At 35.8% G+C, this 20,331-nt stretch overlaps 1 protein-coding gene across 3 annotated transcripts in view; it reads left to right on the top strand.

The window, feature by feature from the left end:
• The first annotated feature begins 845 nt into the window (after positions 1 to 845).
• Positions 846 to 20,331, top strand: part of LOC114656744 (uncharacterized) — a 76,398-nt gene continuing 56,912 nt past the window's right edge. The window contains exons 1-5 of one of the 3 annotated variants that reach the window (XM_051931359.1): positions 846 to 1,032; positions 9,155 to 10,802; positions 10,901 to 10,959; positions 18,216 to 18,435; positions 19,529 to 19,719. In XM_051931359.1, the coding sequence (XP_051787319.1) occupies positions 9,156 to 10,802; positions 10,901 to 10,959; positions 18,216 to 18,435; positions 19,529 to 19,719 (2,117 nt within the window). In that variant the 5' untranslated portion in view covers positions 846 to 1,032; position 9,155. Of the gene's footprint in view, positions 1,033 to 8,728; positions 9,054 to 9,154; positions 10,803 to 10,900; positions 10,960 to 18,215; positions 18,436 to 19,528; positions 19,720 to 20,331 lie in introns of those variants that run through there. The other 2 variants (XM_051931360.1, XM_028808358.2) reach the window with 2 other exon arrangements.

The following is a 20,331-nucleotide window of genomic DNA, read 5'->3' as shown; positions in this document are numbered from 1 at the left end:
TCGAAACAGGCAGAACTAACTTTCAGTATTTTTGTTCAGGTTGTTGATGTCGTTGACTCCATATAATCTTAATATTTTGCCTTAAATAAAATAAACCATTCACCACATTATGTTTAGAATTTAAGTATATTCTTGACTCTAAATACTAAAGATTTAATTATTCATTGTCTGTATTATTGGGTATTTAATGACATGAATTGGAATCTGTCATGTGTAAAAACCGGTTTATTGCCTGTTGAGTTGTTATAACCCAAGTGTGTTATAATGACATGCTCCATACAAATAAAACAACATGTAAACAAAGAGCAAATGAAGGAATCCCTTTCTGGGTTTTATCCCATAGCCTATGGCGGCATTCCCACTAATCTCAACCGCGATGCTATATACAGCAAGACTGGTATATACGCAGCAGTCAATACAAGCATATGCTTAACTATGTCCTCTTATGGAATGTGCCCGATTTGGGGTTGATGCCTGTCTGCAACTCTAACACTTCTACACCAAACCTTGCAGCGGCAACTACACACACACACACTAGACTGGGATGTACATCCCGTCATGGTTCTTAACGGTCTCTAGTAATGGTACGGGATTTACCACAAAACATTTAAAGAAAAATACAAGACAGACCTCTGGATTCTCTCATTTATGCCTCAAATAAATCGTACCACTCTCAATGTGTCATTAAACTTTGAAGAGCCTACTCACTGTTGGCTTGACAGATGGCTGGGACGGCAATCCCTATTTGCTCAGCTGACCAGTCCCCCCTCCCCTTTGCTCTATTTATTTTAGTCTCAAGTAGTTTATCCGCTTGTTTACGAACCTCGCGATCTCCGTCTTGGGTGAGCGTTGTCGTGCGACGCGTGCGCACCTGTCACTTGTCTTCGCAGTGTCTGCCTGGACACTCACCTAGCCTATACGTCCTACCCTCGGGCTATCAAGTGTGCTTTTTATTTCGCAATGTGGGCGGAAATAGCGCGCTCGTTTGTGGCTCTTGTGTTCGTCGACATGTGAGCTGACCAGGACAAAAAAGTAAGTTGGAAGGTGAGCCCGCCCGGAACGGTTCACTTGGTGCTTTTGTGTCCAGTACATCTGTGGATTCAGTTGATACTTGTAAAAGAGTGCGATTTGAGATTTCATCTTGATACTGGTCTTAATTGCACAGAAACATTAGTGGATATATTTTTAAATGCAGCGTAATCATAAATTATGTAAAAGCTCACTAGATAATCTATCTAACAGTGCTTGCGATATTGCGAGACACAGGTAATGTTTTCTTTTTTCTGACTTGTTCTTTTGCCGTGTTTGTGGTCCACTTCCAAATCTGATTATGATAGAGTCATTTGTCTTTGTTCATACATAGCAAATTATTTTATTCTGTAAACGAGAGACCTGTAGTCACTTCTTAAACATATCCTTCGTCATTTCATAAATGATGAGCAGCCACATTTGATACTGTATATGTAACATCAGTAACGCAAATACCAGCTGTATTGGTGTTTTCTCAAAAAGTGAAAATAGAATGAACAACTGAAATTTCCAAGTATCCATGTGCACACATTAATGACCGGTAAATGCTGTCACGTTTAGATAATGTTCATCTTATCTGAAATGTAATGACACGATGGCATTTACAGTTTATGTAGCATGCTAAATGCCATTTTAAGCCATCGCCTGTGATTGTGACGGCTTTAGAGTCATTGAGCTTTCACACATATTTTTGTTTGCCCCCAGAAGGACAATTTTTAAGCATTTCCAGGCACATCAAGTGTATACAAGGGTGTGCAATTTACACATACCACATTATTTCCTTGCCTCTTTTGCATGAACATCTCTCCTTCCCTCATTCACTGTTTCTCTGCCTGGGTCTCATGTTCCCACCCTCTCCATAGTATATATCACCAAAGATCTGCGATTGTCACTATTTGCAGGAAAATGAGCAAGTCATATATTACATTGATTTACATTAATGCCGACAGAATAGCCTCCCTTCCAAGAAAAATTCAAATAAAATAACTGGATTCTCAGTAAAAGGAAGTATCAAGGTAAAAATGTTTTAAAAACTGTTAATGTGAATTTGATTCGTCTCTCCTTTTTTAATTTATGGAATTGGTTAAATCCTAAAGTTTCACACACAAAATGTGAGAAAAGAAGGACAACTGAAAGAGCAATCATCTATATAAATAAAATCCTAATACCCTGTCTTTTGAATTTTTTAGCGTTGTTAATGTTATTTAACCATCTTGGACAATAAGAACTTCGTTTTAACCCTTAGATTGCATCTTGTTTGTTTGTCTGTTCATTCGTTCACCCATCGTGTAAAAATGGCTAAACTGATTTTCACAAAGTTTTCAATATAGGCTATATGGTGTTTCAAATGCTGTATTTCATCTAAGAAGGGTGTTGTAATGGGGGCAGCTTAAAAATATTACATTATTCCAAAATGGTTGAGGTAATCTTAGTGACATTTTGCATGTATAATAAAGCTGAACCAACTTAAACCCCAGGCTATATGACATTGCATCACTCCAAAATGTCTGAGTTGAAGTTCATGAAATTGTACATGCATATTACTGTTGATACAACTTAAAATATACACTTTAAATCCTATCAAAAGTTCCATGGCCAAACATGGCTTAATGGCAAAACTGTGTTATCACATCAAAACGGTTCAACCGATGGAAATTAATTTGCCATATTGTTTAGTGCAGCTCTACTTACAGTGAAAGCTACATTCCACATTAGTGATTCAAAGTGAATGATGATGGGAGGATGTGATGGGGTATTAACGCTAAAATCATGTACTTCTCAAAAATGGCAATGTCTGCTTTCTCAAAAGTTGCATTTACATTATTGATCATGCCATTTAAAATATTGGTTTCTTTTTTTCTTCTCCATTTATCTTTATCCGCTTATTAAACTTATCAATTTACTTATTTTTACTAGCTTTAAGTTTTACTCTATTGGCAATGCTCTCTTTCTCAGGGGTCGGAGTTGATATGTTTTCAATCCTTTTTTTGTAAAAATTGATCCATTTGTATGAAATGATTACAATAAAATCAATAACATTCAAAAAAATAAAATATTGGTTTCATGAAGGTGTAATGGGATGGGCAACCCCACAAAAACATGCCTCACTTTGAAACAGCTGAGTGGATGATCATGAAGATTTGTATGCATCACAGCTAATCCAACTTAACATACAGACTTTATGGAGTTTCAAAAGTTTCATTTTGAACAGGGTTTAATAGAGGGAACAACACAAAAAACCAGCAGTTTATCCCAGCTTACATGCCATATCAATGACTCAATTTTTCAACATGCCATCCAGTTTATTTGTGTGGGATTAAACATTTGTTCGTTAAACCACAGTACAGCAAGAAATATAAAAAGCAGAATTCATGCAGATCAGAGAAATTAATGATTATTATTAATGAGAACAGAGAAATTAATAGAGAGGTAGTGTAGATGACAGAGGGGACACTTGTATTTCTCCCAGACAATGCTGGCTACTTCAGCTAGTAACTAACAAGTCTCTGGGTGTGTAGTTTAACAAAATAAAAAAAAATATACAGGTATATATACTGGGGTGGGCAAAAGTAGGTTTACAGTTGTTCATATGGAAAAAGGATATTCAGTCTCAATCCTATTCACCTAACCTTTCCAAAATGCCTTTAAGGTCTATAAAAGTACACCTGTCTACTACTACACTACTTGGTAAGTTAAACCAGAAAAAAACTATAAAATAATAATAAATTATTTTTATTCAAAACAGAAAGAAAATGACTGAATACACAGCTCAAATTATAATTTGTTGATTAGCCTATGCAAGAATTTCACTGTACTTTTCACATGTGACAGTAATGACCAATAACATAACCCTTGCCCCCTTATAGTTCAAACTGTGGAAGTATCATTCCAGTTTCCCAGGATAACAAAGATGAATTGCCACATAAGCCATAATGCATGAAAATCTTGCGCAGGTACGCAAGACCTACAAGTACAAGAAATAGAAAGAAATACAGTACCCAAAACAGTGGACTGTCTCAGAACTGATACTTTTCATATTGTTTAATTCAAACAGATGATTCAGAAATTAAGCTTGTAGTGTAAAATAATTTCTTAACATTTACATAAGGAAAAATGAATGTGACTTTTGTGCTTCTTAAAAATTATTTAGTATCTTTGGACATGGCCAGATATCCATTTTTCAAGCATATTTTTCCATTATATGGTTATATAGGGCTGGAGCTTTTCTTGGCAACAAACCTGACTGTGACACTAGTCAAGCACAGGACATACTCAGATCCAGTTATGGTAAAACACCCTACTTTAAGGCTTTGCTGTCTTCACTTTCTGATATGCCAACATAATTCTCCAAAATCCTGAAAAAAAAATTCAGTTAAAGGAAGTACATATGTCTTGATGAAGATGACCTTAGAAATGTTAAAATTAAAGGATCAGAACGTATCTGAAATATTTGGATATATCTGACATAACACCTGTTAAGAGCAATCTGTAAAAATGACAAAACTAATTAATACATAGAATGAAAATGTGCATCTACTTTGACTCTCTTTTTTCGACAAAAAAGAAGGACCCTGCATCCAGACTTAACTGCATTAGGTACTAGGAAGGAACTATTTCTAAAGTTTCCTCATGGGGGTGCCCATCCATTACAATGATTATTTGATCAAAGTTAAACACATAATTATAGTTGCCCTGACCGATTTTTAAATTGTGTGAACAACTCAAATTGTGACCAAAATATTTTAGAAAGGTAACATAAACTGCTGTATGTGCAAAATAAAAAAGTATTACTTTCTGTTATAAATAGCTTCCTATTTAAAATAACTTGTACATGATTTTTATGGAAATTAAAATTTGTTTAAAATTTGTATAATTTAATTTTGACAGAAATATGCAATTAGCTTAGTAATTAAATAACTGGAATTTCTTACTTTGAACTTTGTGTTCTCTTTGTAACATGTGGAATTTCATGAAAGTCAAATGTGCTTCTACTCTTTGTATAATTCATGTTACAGGAATATGTTTTTTATGGTAGGCTAATTGATTTCCATCCCACCAAATCACATCCTTCAACACTTTTATTATTTTCTGTTGTTTCTTTTCCATTGTCTTCTCATTCTAGTCCAGAAATGACATTTTCTTATGTTTTAATGTGGTAATTAATAATTCTTTTTCTTCATTGCTTTCCATTCTACATTTCTTGAACCTTCAAAAATATATGATTTAAAGATTTCTAAGGCATTTTACATCTTTAGTAGCCTTTCTTTTGAATGCTGGCAATTTGGTCGCTAGAGCATTTTGTATACTTGACCATCTTTGCTCCTTGTATTTATTTCTTATATCTTTATCTGATAGTGCTTTCCAAATATGATGTGACATTTTCTTAATAAGAAACCCACCCTTGTTACTTTGTTATGTTGGCTTATAAATTCAACTAATTCCTTCCAAACTCTCCATATCTTTTATTTTGGGAATCCTACTTGTGCTTATTCAATTTATTTTTTTACTTTTTATAGTGGTCTGTTATGTTGATAACCACTGGTTTGTTTTTAGGCACGTTGTATAAGTTTTCTCTCCTTAATTTAATTCTTAGTATTTAATAATTTCAGTCATTTTGTATTCTTGGTTTAGCATAATATTGACTGCTGTTGCTGTGTATTTCAGATTTGCAAGTTGCTTTAAATCTGATAAATTTTTACATTGTTTTTGATTACTTTGTTTATTACATCCGTTTCACATTTCAAGCTCAAAAAGAGCATAAAGCTCTTTTGCTATTCATCTTGTCACTTTACTGGGTATGTGGAGCACCACAGCTATATATAATATTGTGGGCAGGATTGGTATTTTAATTAATATTACTTTTCTACCCATCAGTCAGCTTCCTTGTAACTACAAACCTAACTTTTGGCTTACTTTTTTCTATATATTAGCTGACAAAATGTAATCCCCAATATTTTTACTTTTTCAATTTTTACATCGTATTATGACTTTATTTCCACTGCCCCAACAACTTTCCTGCATATTTTTGTTTGTTTAATTCTGACTACGATGTTCCACAGAGGCTGATTGAGTGTACCATTGACCTTTCCATGCTTATTTTTCTTTTGTATAACAGAGAAAGATCATCCATATAGAAGAGAGTGTTCAGTTACTTGTTTCATTTCCCAAAAATAATTATCACCTCCATCCATTGATCTTCCAGGATTTTCATAGCTAGAGGCTGTATTGCACACACAAATATATTGCAACAGTGAAATAACATAAATTAGAAACAATAATTTATGTTACTCCTCATGCCTTTATATAAACATTTAAGCCATTAAATGATTATTAATGAAAACAGTACTTCTTTAAAAATCTCCATATGAAATCAAGATCAAGATTAATTAAATCTAAATTCAATCAGCTGTTATTGCTAGCAAAATGTAAGCTATCACAAACTACACAAATTCATTCCCTTTATTTTACTGCAGATTTTTTTTGTGTAAAATATCATTGCGATAAACACTGTTTATTTATTCAATGTACTATTACTCTGGCTATTATGTTATAGCCTTATCATAAAAAGCTTATGGGTCACCTTTTTAAACTGTGAAATTATCCTTTTTTGTACTTGTGTATTAATGCCTGTTTCTGGCATTTTGTCTTATTTTATGATTTCTTGAAATAGCTCTAGTAAATCCTTTTTAATAGACTGCTGAAATCTAAATAGAATTCTGTCTGGGGTCTAACCCATCCTGGAATTTTACATTTTTTGCATTTTTGTTCTGCTTCTATTTCATTCATTTTTATTTATTTGATTAGGCCTAGTAGTTCTTCATGTGTTTGTCTTCCTTGATCTAATCTCTACTTCAATATCAAGCACTATTTCTGTACATTTTGATTTTAACCAGGTTCTTTTTAAAGAAAAAATTCACTCCATCTTTTCTTTCCCTGACTATGCTTTGAAATTTTATATTTTTCTTCTTTCTTTCTCTTATTCCTTGTTCTTTCTCCTTTCCATTAGACTTTCTTGCATACAGTAAGTTGTCCATCATTCCTTGAAAAACTATTTCATTTTTTATGTTTGTTTGCTTTTGTTTTTTTTTTTAACAGATTTTCCACAGAGTACCATACTTTTATTCCAACTACCCAAAAATTGGCAAGTTAAGTTAGATAGATAGATAGATAGATAGATAGATAGATAGATAGATAGATAGATAGATAGATAGATAGATAGATAGATAGATAGATACTTTATTAATCCCAATGGGAATTAATGAAAAATCCATTGGTTCTACACTTATTTATAGTATGGTACTGGAATGCTGGAGACACTTAAAGGGTGACATGTTACTATCAACTGCACCCTCACAGAACAATCTTCTGTTTCTACCATCCCAAAAATATACAATATTTAACATATGGAACATAATTGGTGTTGGACCCTTTCGAGATATTTATACTGAAAATATGTTTGCATCCTATGAATAACTGTGCCTCAAAGGTAATATTTAATCCAACATTTATTTTACTATATGGAGCTGTGCCTTTGCTAAATTAAATACTTTCTTCCGGAGAAACCCATAGGTAATATCTCAAAAATATGCTAGCGCTTTCAAAAGAACACACCTCTAAATAATTTGAGACACATATGGAATCAGAACTGGACCAAGGCAGCTGATGTGACATTGTTTTTTATAGGAGACGTGGAGAAGAGCTAACAAGAAAACACTAAAAGAGTAGCAAAAAGCTTCTAAGGGCATTATCTCAATTGGATACTCAAAGTTAAAAGCTCTTCAGAGGATGAAACTGAAGACCAAGGCACAAAACATGATGGTCAAGTGCTGATATGGCAGCAACATTCTGCTTTGAATATGCAGCCTATTTCACACACACTGAGCAAGAATTGTTTTGGAATTGTTAAGGAAATCAAAACATTTAATGTTACTTTTCTGAGATTTTTCTGATTAAGGAAGACAGAAGTTTTGAGGTAAGTTAGTTATTTAAGGCAGGGAAGACAAATGTTTTGAATTAAGGTAGTTATATTCATTAATCATGGCACCAGAGAGTGAGGAAATGTTGCAAGTTGACTAGCACGTGTAAGTAAGAATTTCACTGTACTCTATACATGGGCCGACAATTACCTTAATAAACCTTTAAACCTTTTAAGTAGATTTTCAGGAAATTAATGAAGGTTATATCTCTCTTGTGAAAATCATCTGGCTCAGCTGAAAATTGTATATCGCATTCATTGCAATGTCATCAGGCACTTCTATTACTAGATCACATGTTTTGGAAACGTTCCCTTATATAACCATATTGGAATTCCACAATACCTGAACAAATATATCAAGAGAGCCTGCTCCATCACAGGGTGAACCATGGACACACTGGAAACTGTTGTGGAAAAGTGAATGATTGGCAAAATTGGATGCCATTCTGAAAAATCCCCTCCATCCCCTCCAGGAGGCACTCTCTCGGAGCACTTTCAGCCACAGGCTCATTCTACCACGTTGTGCTAAGAAGCACTTCTGGTGGTCTTTTCTGCCCACTGATATCAGTCAATACAACACTTCACCTTAATGTACTTGTTAAGTTTATTTATTTATTAATTGGATATATTACCTGTCCTGTGAGTCTATATTCTTGCTTTTTAGGTTTCTGCGGCTGTATACATTTGAATTTTCCCATAGGATTAATAAAGTTTAAGTAATGTAATCTAATATATTCTAATCTAATCTAATTGAATCTTCGCTTTATTTTGAGATTATCTTTGGATCACAGTTTTCACAAATCGTCTGACACAACTCTCTGTAAGAAAACACCTGATATGTTTTGTGCAGAGGATGTTGTTATTCCTAATATCAAAATAGCTCTTAATGACTCTGTTTCATTGGAAACTAGATTGACATTCTCTATTTTTGAAATATTTTTTAACCACAGGCTCTAATTTTCTGCATTGTAACGGTACTTTGGGCACCCATTCTAAATGCAGCAGTCAGAAGTGACGGGATTTTACATCTCTCCCTACCAGCTTTAAGGTGTGTCTAATCTTGCAATAAGATCCAGTTAATTTCCCTTGGTAATGGATTTTTCTGTAATATTTTTGGTCAATGTAAAATTCATGCTTTTGTTTCTCCAGAATGAACGATCATCAAGCAGAGAAGATGGTTTTAAAAAACCCTAAAAAACCACCTTTGAAACGTTTAATGGTCCAAAGTAACGTTGCCATTCCTCATGATTGTATAAGTGGGCCAGGAGGTTTTCTCTCATTTTCTGACAACTGTGGCTACATGAAACAGTGCAATTTGCATCATTCACATTCTATGCAAAAGGCTTCCCAAAAAGATGTCTTGTCTGGAAGATTGTCAAACAATGTGTTAAGGCATAGAAGCTTCAAATACCCGAGCTATACAACTCATGAATGTACAAATTCAAGAACATCTTGTCAGAAAGCATCAGAGAACTGCAGGTTTTGCTCTGGATACTCAGAATGTTCTGAAGAAGATCTACTTCCATTCCATTATAGTAAAGATAGTACTCTACAGGCATCAGCTTCTGTTAAGGTTGATGTTCAGATGGAGACTGGTTTAGTAAACTGTAAAGTAGTGGACTCACCTCAGGAATTTTCCATGACTGATGTTGTAGAACAAGGTTCTTGTGTTTCCAGCCAGATGGACAGTAGGAAAAATGGCAACTCACTGAATGCTTTGCCATCAGATCCATCTTCATATGAAACATGTGCATCTGTTCAGTCAGGATCATCTTCCAGCCTTCATCACTCATTAATCAATCCTTCAAATGCTTGTCGTAATTTGGCTCAAGGGTACAGAAAATGTCAGCCTTCGAGCACCTGTGAAAATCAATGTAGTCACCTTTCTAAGACAGTTTTAACAGGTGAGAGTCACTCACATGAAAGCAGTACTGTTGATTTTCTGCATTCTGAGACAATGACGACTTCCATGTCCTGTTGCGTTGTGCACCAGTGTGCTGTGGGACACACATTTAGTGGAAAGCCATCATCTTCCTGGGGAAGAGAAAGCAGTGTCCCTGAACCTTTGGAATTTCCCAACAGGCCCGTAAGGATGGCTCAGTCATCCAAGGCATATTCATTTGGAAAGCAAGATCTTCAAACTCCTGGTAGCACTGTTGCAGTGTCAGTTGTGGCCTCTATAGCTCATGAAGGCCAGAGAAGATTTCCTCCCAGCCCCAAAAAGATAAGGGGATGTTTTGAGGGACAGTTGAATCAAGCTAATGCATCACTTGAGTGTATGCTTACACCAGAGCTAGATACCAATGACCTAAATATGCATTTGCAGGGGAAGTTCTGCAGGTTTCAAGGGAGTCTGAAAAGTGCTGTTCTCAAAAGCCCTTCAGACTCATCACATGTTGGTTCACATCTGCATACAGCATCATACACTGATGGTAATCTTCTACATAAAAATGAGCAAAAGGTGAACAGAGCCAGTCTTTATCTCAACTTGAAAAGAAGCAGCAGTGTGGGCAAATTCAGTCTCACACCTTTCTCCTCTAGAAGGTATGGACTGTCACTTAACAGTTATCAAAATGGGGGCATGAATGATCCTGCCTGTTTTAAAGCAGAAGGAGATGGACAAAAAGGGCAAGGCCACTTGCCACTAAAAGAGACTAAATTGGACAGATATCAGCATCATATCTCAGTCAGCTCTTCCATTAGCTTTCAAACAAATGAAAGAATGGATGAAATAAGGCATGGCAGGGAGAAAATAGTGCAAAAAGGCCCTCACAGTGAAAGCCACAACAATTTACAGGTACAGTTAACAGAACATTATGCAGACTAAATATCATCAAATCGAAGATTCAAAACCTATAAAAAGTATGTGAACATTATTGTCTCTCTTTCTTGCAGTCATTTCCTAATCTAGTAATGATGCCTTTACATTATTCTACTGAAAGTACAAAAGAAAGGTGAGTAAATCACAGCTCGTTCTTAAGAGTTAATAGCATACTACTATAATGAGGAAATTTGCATGTAAAATCTAAGTGTGCACTTTTCTGAATAAAACTTACAATCTGACATTAGTTTTAATGAATCATCATGTGAGATTTCTTTTAATATGTATTGTCTGATCCAAACTAATATTTTTGATGTTGTTCCTATGTTTTTGTTCCTTTTATATGGCATCAGTGCAGGTTTGGTAATGCTGTTTTTTAACACCACAGTGGCTGTAGGTATTTGTAGCAACAAGTTTGATGACTAGAAAATTACATCTGGAAATAAAACACTTAACTGCATCGCTTATACTGTATTTATTTTGCCTTTTTGATCATGCACTTGTTAGCATAAAATGCTTGCATTTAATATTTATTTTTATATTTGTACTCTTCCTTTGTCAAATTTTCATATATAAAACATGTTTCTTATTATCAGACAGGAGCAGACAGTAGTTTGAGCAAATTGTTGATTAGTACCTGTCACATCAGTCCGTGCTTATGATAATTCAGTTCAATTAATTCTCCTCTAGTTCACTTTTCCACAGACAGGATCAATTTGCTGTAGATATTTACAACTATAATTCATGTATTCAGTCGTTTAGATTCTACAAGTAAACCATATGTTGTCAGCAGTACGACGTTCTACATTTTTTGGTCTGATTTGTTCTATAGAAGCAGAATCCATAATTAGTTAACTCATTGATTAGATTGGATTTCTTCTTAAGATTGCAGATGGTACGGTATGTTGGTACAATGTTCACCACCTTCTGCAAACATACATGCAGTATTTTAAATTGGGAAATATTGTGACAATCTATCCATTTTGTTTTGTCCAACACAAAAAAGTGGCATCTAAAAGCCTTTCCTGTGGCCATAATATGCAATTTAGGAACCAGCTCTAGACAGAACTGCCATAACAGGGAACACTTATTCACACTCCCAAACTCAGTCAATTCATGATGGTAATATACCTAACCTGAACATTGTGGAAGGAGCCCCTAGTACCAAAGAGAAAACTCACACAGATACCTCAGACTGTAGTTTCTCTTCGCAAACAGGGCTTTGTCTTGTATTTGAGACCAAGACTCTGGAGTTGTGAGACAGAAACATTAGCCACTATGTCAACCTACTTCCTCAATATAATACTTTCAAAATTAAATACAAAACCACCAAAAAATAAAAATCATACAAGGGGTGAACCTGAGCCTGAAATGAGTAGCATTTGAGTAGGTGCTTATTTTCCAAGTGGCCAAAGATGAGCTCCAGTGTAATAAAGCATATGTATAACAGTTTTTCTCCATTTTAGCATATAATGTGTATTTCTTTCCTTACCTCTGTGATCTACAATAAGTCGTGTTTTATATTAAGAAACTTTAGGAGGCAGACATCAGCAAAAATATCTACAGTAGCTTTAAAATTTCTGGTCCAAAACCCCCTTGATTATGAACTAAAATGATAAGCTTTACAAATCACGGGCAGACTACAGCTCTTATTAACCCATGGGTGCCTATGTCAAACCAAAAACTGGGAAATCCAGTGAATCCTTAGATGGAAAAAGCTCAATTAATGATCTTCCTGGACATTGGTGAGGCCAGTTTAGTAAGTGAGTTGAAGGAGAGACAGTGAATAAGAGACATGAAAGAAAAAATATAAGGATTGCACTTAGGAATATTGGAAGTATGACAGGAAAATCAGGTGAAGATGTACAGATGTATGCCGCATACAGGAAACAAGATAGAAGGATGAAGGAGTCCAAATTCTTAGTGGGAATAGTGAAGGTTACAACTTTTTCAGGCAAGGAGCAGTGATGGCAATGCTGGGGTTGATGTACCTGTGTAACAAAATTTGACAGACAAAATGGTGGAGGTTAAGATGGGTGATCATGTTATTGGTAAGGCGATTGCTGATAACTAACTGATTAATATAGTATTACAATATACCTCACAGGTTCAAAGAATTGATCAAAAAAAGATGAGTTTTAGGATAGGTTGATGGTTAGCATCATACCGGGAATATTGAAGGTGAAAGGATTCTGAACTTTGGTGATGCAATCAAAATACCATGCTTAAAAATGAGGAAAACAGTTGGTGATATATCAGTCAGGAGCACAAATGACATCAGAATAGTTGATTGGCGCATTATAAAAAATGTGAGGGTGATCCCTGGAGAAGGTTATTTGTCATAATATTGGTTGGTTGTTGTAGTAGATCTTTCAGTCAGAGGTATAAAGAAAAGTAAGAGGAAGTATGTACTTGGACTGAAGGTTTGGCAGTTGAATGAGGTGAGCATGAGAAGTATATTTGCTAAAACATTTGTGGCATACACAAAAGAAGTTTCAAATGAGAATGTCTTATGAAAATGACAGAATAAATCTGTAGTTAGACAAAGAGACTGCTGTGTCACAAGGAGGCATGGTATTGGAATGCTGAGGTAGAGTTAGCAGTTTTGGAAAAGAGGAGATGCTGTGAAAACTGACTGAAAGCAAAGGCAGAAAGTGGCAAAGGTGAACTATTAATAAGTGATGTAAAATGGTAGGTGAACATTTGCTTGAGCAAAGGAATGTACATGTGAGCTACACATAAAGGAGGAAAGATGTCACAAAGTTGATCCTATAGGGCATTGGTATTTAGGATGCCTGGAAGGAGTACATGAGGAGCTTCCTGAATGAGGAGAACAGATGGGATGTTGAAATTTATGGTGAGAAACTAGAGCAGTAATTTTCCAAAGAGAAAGCTGCAAAAGCACTGAAAAAGATGAAGATGATTTTAAAATTCTATGTGTTCTTTTCTCTGAACTCTTCAAATGGTTCTATCTATTCTTGAGATTAAACATCATCACATTCAGTTTCAGGAGAAGGAGAATCTTGAGCTAATAATTAAGACTAGCAGAAATTAAGAAGTGTTTCATAACTGGCAATGAAACTTTCTTACATTAATATGAGTCCAAACAGCAAAGAAACAACTTAAGTATAGTAATTGTACACAAAGAAATTCAAGCTATAAGACAGTGCATGCAAGATCATGTGCACAAGTGTTTGTGATATTTTTGTGATCAAATATTTATTGAATTTTAAATAACAATAATGAGAAACCCATAAATTAAACAGTCCAAAGAAAACAAACAGTAATAATAGTAAAATATCCTCCCCCTTAAGAAATGTTTATGTTGATTTGGGTTTTAGTCCATATTGAACACATGTCTCAAAAGGCTAACATAACAAGGGAATTTTTATGCTGATTTGCTTTAGCATTTAAAGCAGTAGTCAACCAGGGAAGACCAAACAGAAAGACGTCAACCAAGTTTGTTCCCTTCCTCTGAGGTGCACAGTTTACCTACATTAAATGCAGACTTACTGTCAGTGTCATATTAGAAATGATACCATACAACAGTTTCCTGTGTATGACTAGTTTTTTGCTATGTGTCCATGTTTAAAAACATGTACCTTCTGTATTGCTAACATTAGACTAAATTGACGTTTGGTGCTTGGACAGTTACTAAAAAGGAGGGATAGTCTACAAGATCAATGTTCCCTTTAGGTAATGGTTCCCAACTTTTTTTTATGCCCTGCACACTTAGAAAATATTTGATTTATGTTTGCTCCTCCTTCAATAGTAATATTACATTTGAAGATGGAGAAGTCAAATTTCTAATTTTTTAACCACAAATTGAACCTACTTACAGTACTGTGGGTGAATAAATTAAACTAAAACACATTATTGAAATCTGGGGGTTGGGATATCTCACAGAGCATCAAGCACCATGAAGAAATGACACACATTGATCGGTGGGTTTGAAACACAGTTGACGAGCTTTGCCCTAAATAACACCTGCACTGCAGTTCAAAAACACATGTGTGGCACAGTTAAAATTGCCAGGACAGCCAGTAGAAGAGATGAGCTGAATGTAAGCAGCAGTGGTTCCTGCAGCAGTTCAGTCCTCCTTGTTCCCCCCACCCCCAACCCGTCCACCTAAAATGTCAATTAAACCTCGAAATCTGTGACATTTGCTTGGTAAGAAATCAATACTTAATCTCACCCTTCTCTACAGATCATTGTAAGGTGCAAATTCCATTCTCTTATAAAAAGTTATTCGCCTTTACAGAAACTTCAGCCACAACATGCAACATGAGAATGTGCATTTCTGCAGCTCATTCACAGGTGACAATTGTATGCACAAAGTTTGATTATTTTCACAATATGCAACAGGAGCACTAACTAATAAATGACTTACACATCACAGCACACTGCAGGACACAAAGGGCACCACAATAAGGTCTGACAATACACCTCATTCATTTTGGTTAACCACGACACATCCTTCTTCTTTGTTGCACCCCCTGCAATGCCATTTCACATCCCAGGCTGGGAACCCTTGTTGTAAAGGCTGGGTTTGCTTGAGCAAAATAATTTTCTATGTGAGCAATAATTTACAGTTACATTACCCTCCATTACCTAGCGGAGTCAATGGAGGCTTTGATCGGGGCGCTCAAGAGACTGAGCGAGGAGTCTGAGTGTCTTGGCTTCCAAGTGTCCTGGATAAAAACCAAGATCCAGGCCTTTAATGACCTCTTGGGCACATCCATCAGCAGTGTGTCTGTTTACAGAGAGAGTGTTGATCTTGTTGAGAGGTTTACATACCTTGGCAGTGACATTCATGTCTCTGGTGACTCTTCCTATGAAGTCAGTAGACGGATTGGGAGAGCATGGGGGGTCATGAGGTCACTGGAAAGGAGTGTGTGGCGCTCCCGATATCTATGCACAAGGATGAAGGTCCGAGTCTTTAGAGTCCTGGTGCTTCCTGTCTTGTTATATGGTTGTGAGACATGGATGCTATCCAGTGACCTGAGACAAAGACTGGACTCCTTTGGTACTGTACCGTTGGTTTGATTTTGTGTCGAGTGAGCAGTTGCTCATTTGGTCCCGAATGAGGCACATTATCTGCATTGTGAGGGAGCGTCAGTTACGGCACTACGGCCATGTGGCACGTTTCCCCGAGGGTGATCCAGCTCGTAAGAGACCCGAGTGGCTGGACCAGACCAAGGGGTCGCCCACGTAACACCTGGCTGCGGCAGATAGAGGGTCATTTCCGGAGGGTGGGACTGGACCGCGTGTCTGCCTGGGGGGTTGCAAACCGGGATCCCGAGTTGTTTCGTTGTGTAGTGGGTGTGGCAACGTACTGTACCAGTGCATGCTCCCCAACCTGACTTGACTTACCTACCCTGTGACCACAACCTACTATTGTGCAATATAATAACCAATTCAAGAAATCTGAAATTTCTATGCATTACAGAATGTAATTGAACTGTGCAGCCACAAATGTTTGATTCATTCATTCATGAAACTAAACAGATGTGTTTTACTGGAAAAAAAAGAAAGTTGAATGGGTAATTTAACTGTGTACTTTTTTAATCGCATATTATGTACACAGATCAATAGTTTCCAAAATCAGTCCCAGTGGAACCATGTCACTTCAGACTGTTGTTCTAACCAGTTTCACAATTATTGAGTTATTTTACCACATATTGATCTATTAATTAGCAGATCTTTTTTTCATTTGTTATTCCACGTTAAAAAAACAGTAGTGTGAGATTTCTTTCATGAGAAATTTAAAATATTCATATTTCTGCCATTTATTTATGTTTTTAACTCTTTGTTGTCATTTTCTTATCAATTCATTATTTTTTGAGGAATTTGCTCCCTTAATTAAATCCTAATAATGACAATTGACAATGAATAAACAAAGAATACTGTAATTAATCAAGTTGATTCAAATGCTGTCTATTTTGTGCTATTGCAAAATTTTCACACACATTAGAGGTAATATTAAACAGTATTCTACTGGCTAATTGGATTATTTTAAAACTAGAAATATTATATTTTTGTTTCTATCCATTTCTGCAGGACCAATAGCAGACCTATATTTTTAAAGTGCCTGAGAAATATTTAAAAATCTGTCCTTAGCTCAATCATATAGAAAAAACATGTCTAAGAAGGAGATGTGTGTCTATTTTAATAAAGATGATGCACACTATCCATTCAAAATAAATGTCAATCAGTCATTGTCCAACCCACTATATCCTAACACAGGGTCACGGGGGTCTGCTGGAGCCAATCCCAGACAGCACAGGGTGCAAGGCAGGAACAAATCCTGGGCAGGGCACCAGCCCACCACAGGGCACACACACTAGGGACAATTTAGGATCACCAATGCACCTAACCTGCATGGGAGGACCCGGGAAGCGAACCCAGGTCTCCTTACTGCGAGGCAGCAGCGCTACCACTGCACCGCCCTCAAAATAAATGTTTCATTGAAAAATGTAAAGTATATACAGTGTTGCATGAGTTTAGGCTAGAGTTTTATTCATTAAAAGATATGAGGGCAAGAAAAATTGGCAGAAAAAAACGAAGTTATAGATAACATTTGTCCTGAAAAAGAGAAATATTGACGATGTTGAAAAGATGATGCAAGAGATTCAACAACTGCTACTGGCATTGAAATGGATATTCAAGTCTCATCAGCTTAAAGTGTTTACTCTCTTTAGACAGTACTGGAAAACTCACAAAATGTATAATGAATTTATACGGTGAGGAGCATTTGAAAATGTTAATTGTGTGATGTTGTGATAAGAACAGTCGTAAGCATTAGTATTTAGTTTGTAGAGGAAAACTGGCTAATAATTCTGTGATGATGAGCATAAAAAACATTAAAAATATTTGATGGAGATTTGTAAGTTAACTTGTCTTACATTTGACCTAACATTAAAAAACTTTGTGGATCTCACCATATGTGAATCACTAACTGTAGGAAATCTTAAATAATTGTTTACAAATGTAAACAAGGCTTTTGGTCTCTGATCCCCTTCTAAAATCCAGCTGCTTGTGTAAATTCACAGGATTATTATACTGGGTGTCCAGTTTTGAAAGTCTTTAACGGGGTCACTATGAAAAAAAGTTTGGAAAGTAATAGTTTAGAACAAATAGACAAAACAAGAGTGGATAGGAAGGATAATACATGCCGTATAATATGATTGCACATCTGACTAGGCATACAAATAAGTAAATGAACAAGGTATGTTTCACTAATGGTCTCCTTTCATTTCAGGGAATTTGGACAATGCAAGTGGGTCCCTTAAAAGTATTAAATGTGCATATCTTGAAACCTTTAAACTCAATAATTTCCATGTATAACATTGATTATAACCACATCTGAAATAAGAAATTTCATTTTAGGTTTCTAAAGCCATACAGACAACAGCTGCTTTACAGATATTTCAATGCATGGAAAGACTATGTCATATTAAGAGATGCTGCTGCTAGGTTTGTGAATGAAAGCCATCTTCTGCGCAAGGGGTTGGCAGCTTTGCAATGTGCTGTACAAATCCGCCACATGCAAATGAGTAGCATTGCTGCAAGAAGTAGGAAGAGGATCTTAACAGCTTACTTTAACTTGGTGAGTATGCAGTGTACCCAGTGGCACAGAAAACATAGAGTAAAAGTTACATTTCATGTATGTAGTAAATCTTAATCATAAATCTTATGGAGTGCATTTTTCTGTAACAGATTAAAAAAATAACACGGAATGTTATAAACTGCTATAAAGTAATGATTACCTTCTCCTTTTGCAAATTAAAAGCACATAAAAAACAAATCTTTGAGCTTCCACGCGACTCATTAGTAGCATGACATTGTTATATATTATAACCATTGTGGGTATCAATTTTAAACTGGGACATACACATCTCTACCTCTACCCAACAAAGAACAGTAATAAAATCTGGTACAGTGTCAAGAAGCCTTTGAGTTTATTGCGAAGAAACTAGAACTGTTAGTGTTTGGGTGTTGACTAGCAATTTCTTGTCTCATGATCTAGTTAGTCATGCAGATTGTCAGTTTTCTGTGCCACAATGCTAAGCTAAGAACCGAGGGAACACTGATGAAGCACTGGTGAACCCTAGCCTACTACATCTTTGACAAATGATGACTAGCACATTAACTCTAGTGCAGCTATTGCCCTGTTTGATCCTGCCAATATGCAGCCATGATGGCATTTGAGAATCTCTTAACATTTCATTATTTGTATGGGAACAATTTTATAAATTGTTACAGTCGTGTAGTGCCTCTATGTCCTTGCACCCTGGTGATGAAAAATACAAGGTCACTGTTCTCAGTTGCATGCCCTTAAGCTGCAGATATCAGACCATGGTTTGGCTCTGGAAATATGTGAACATTGTTGGCTACTGATTTGATTCTAGGATGGTATAATGTATAGCATGTTGGCTACTGATTTGATTCTAGGATGGTGTAATGTATAGCACTGTGGCCTTGTAGATCAAGTGGTTTGGGTTTGAATCCTAACTTATTGACCTTTTATTAGAAGGTCTGGTCATTCTTACTACATCTGCATTCATTTTCTCAAAAGTGTTGCTGTTTATTTCCAAATCACAAAACCTTGCAAATTTGCTCTGCTGGTGTCTATTAATTGGCTCTGTTAAAATATTACATATACAGTATATATGTTTATGTATATGTTTTTACTTTTCTAGTGGAAGTTTGCATTTGCTGAGAGTCAAGCACATGGTGACTATCCATTCCAATACCTTTCAAATCAGGACTCTCATGTAAGAGAACTAAGTCGGTCAACCAACAATCAGTTTTTCATCAAGCCTACTACCACAGAGCAAGTGAACTCAAATGTTAGTACAACATGTATGAAAATGGCAGAAGCACACTACAGGTATGTTGTTGGAGCAGAATCCATTGTGTCATTAATACATTGCATGGTTTATGAGCAACTATTCAATCCATGCTAATTAATCCAGGAGAATGTAAATAATGTATTTTTCTTTAATAATATAACTAGAGATGATATTAAATATTTTCTCAGCAAATTTGACATTTAAGGGTAAAGGGGCAAGTGATCAAAAAAATTCTGCTAGATATGTGTGTATAGAAATGAATAACAGCAGGATCCAACAACATTTTGAACATTCCATTTAGCTGTCCCAAGCAATTTTACTATCTTTACAGCATGGGCATCTGCTTTCCTCAGCTCTCTCTGCCTGTGTAGTCTTTTCCTATAGCTTTTCCACTGATCTTTGACTATATAGGCATTTCTCTTATATTTATTATTATATTTAACATTCTTCTTCACTGGCTTGTTGGTCAGTTTCCTTTTACTTTCCTAATCTGAGAAGATGATTTACAAAGAGCAAACAATTAATCCAGTGAAAAAATACATTATAAATGCTAAACATAATTGCTGCTGTATGCATCTTAATTTCCCCATGGAATTAATAAAGCTTATCTAATCTAATCAGAGTCTGAAACACAAGACACAACTTGACCA

Source organism: Erpetoichthys calabaricus, chromosome 8, assembly GCF_900747795.2.
Source record: "Erpetoichthys calabaricus chromosome 8, fErpCal1.3, whole genome shotgun sequence".
In the NCBI taxonomy this organism is placed as follows: domain Eukaryota; kingdom Metazoa; phylum Chordata; class Cladistia; order Polypteriformes; family Polypteridae; genus Erpetoichthys; species Erpetoichthys calabaricus.
The sequence above is the reverse complement of the archived record's forward strand: the minus strand, read 5'-3'. Positions and strand labels throughout refer to the sequence as shown.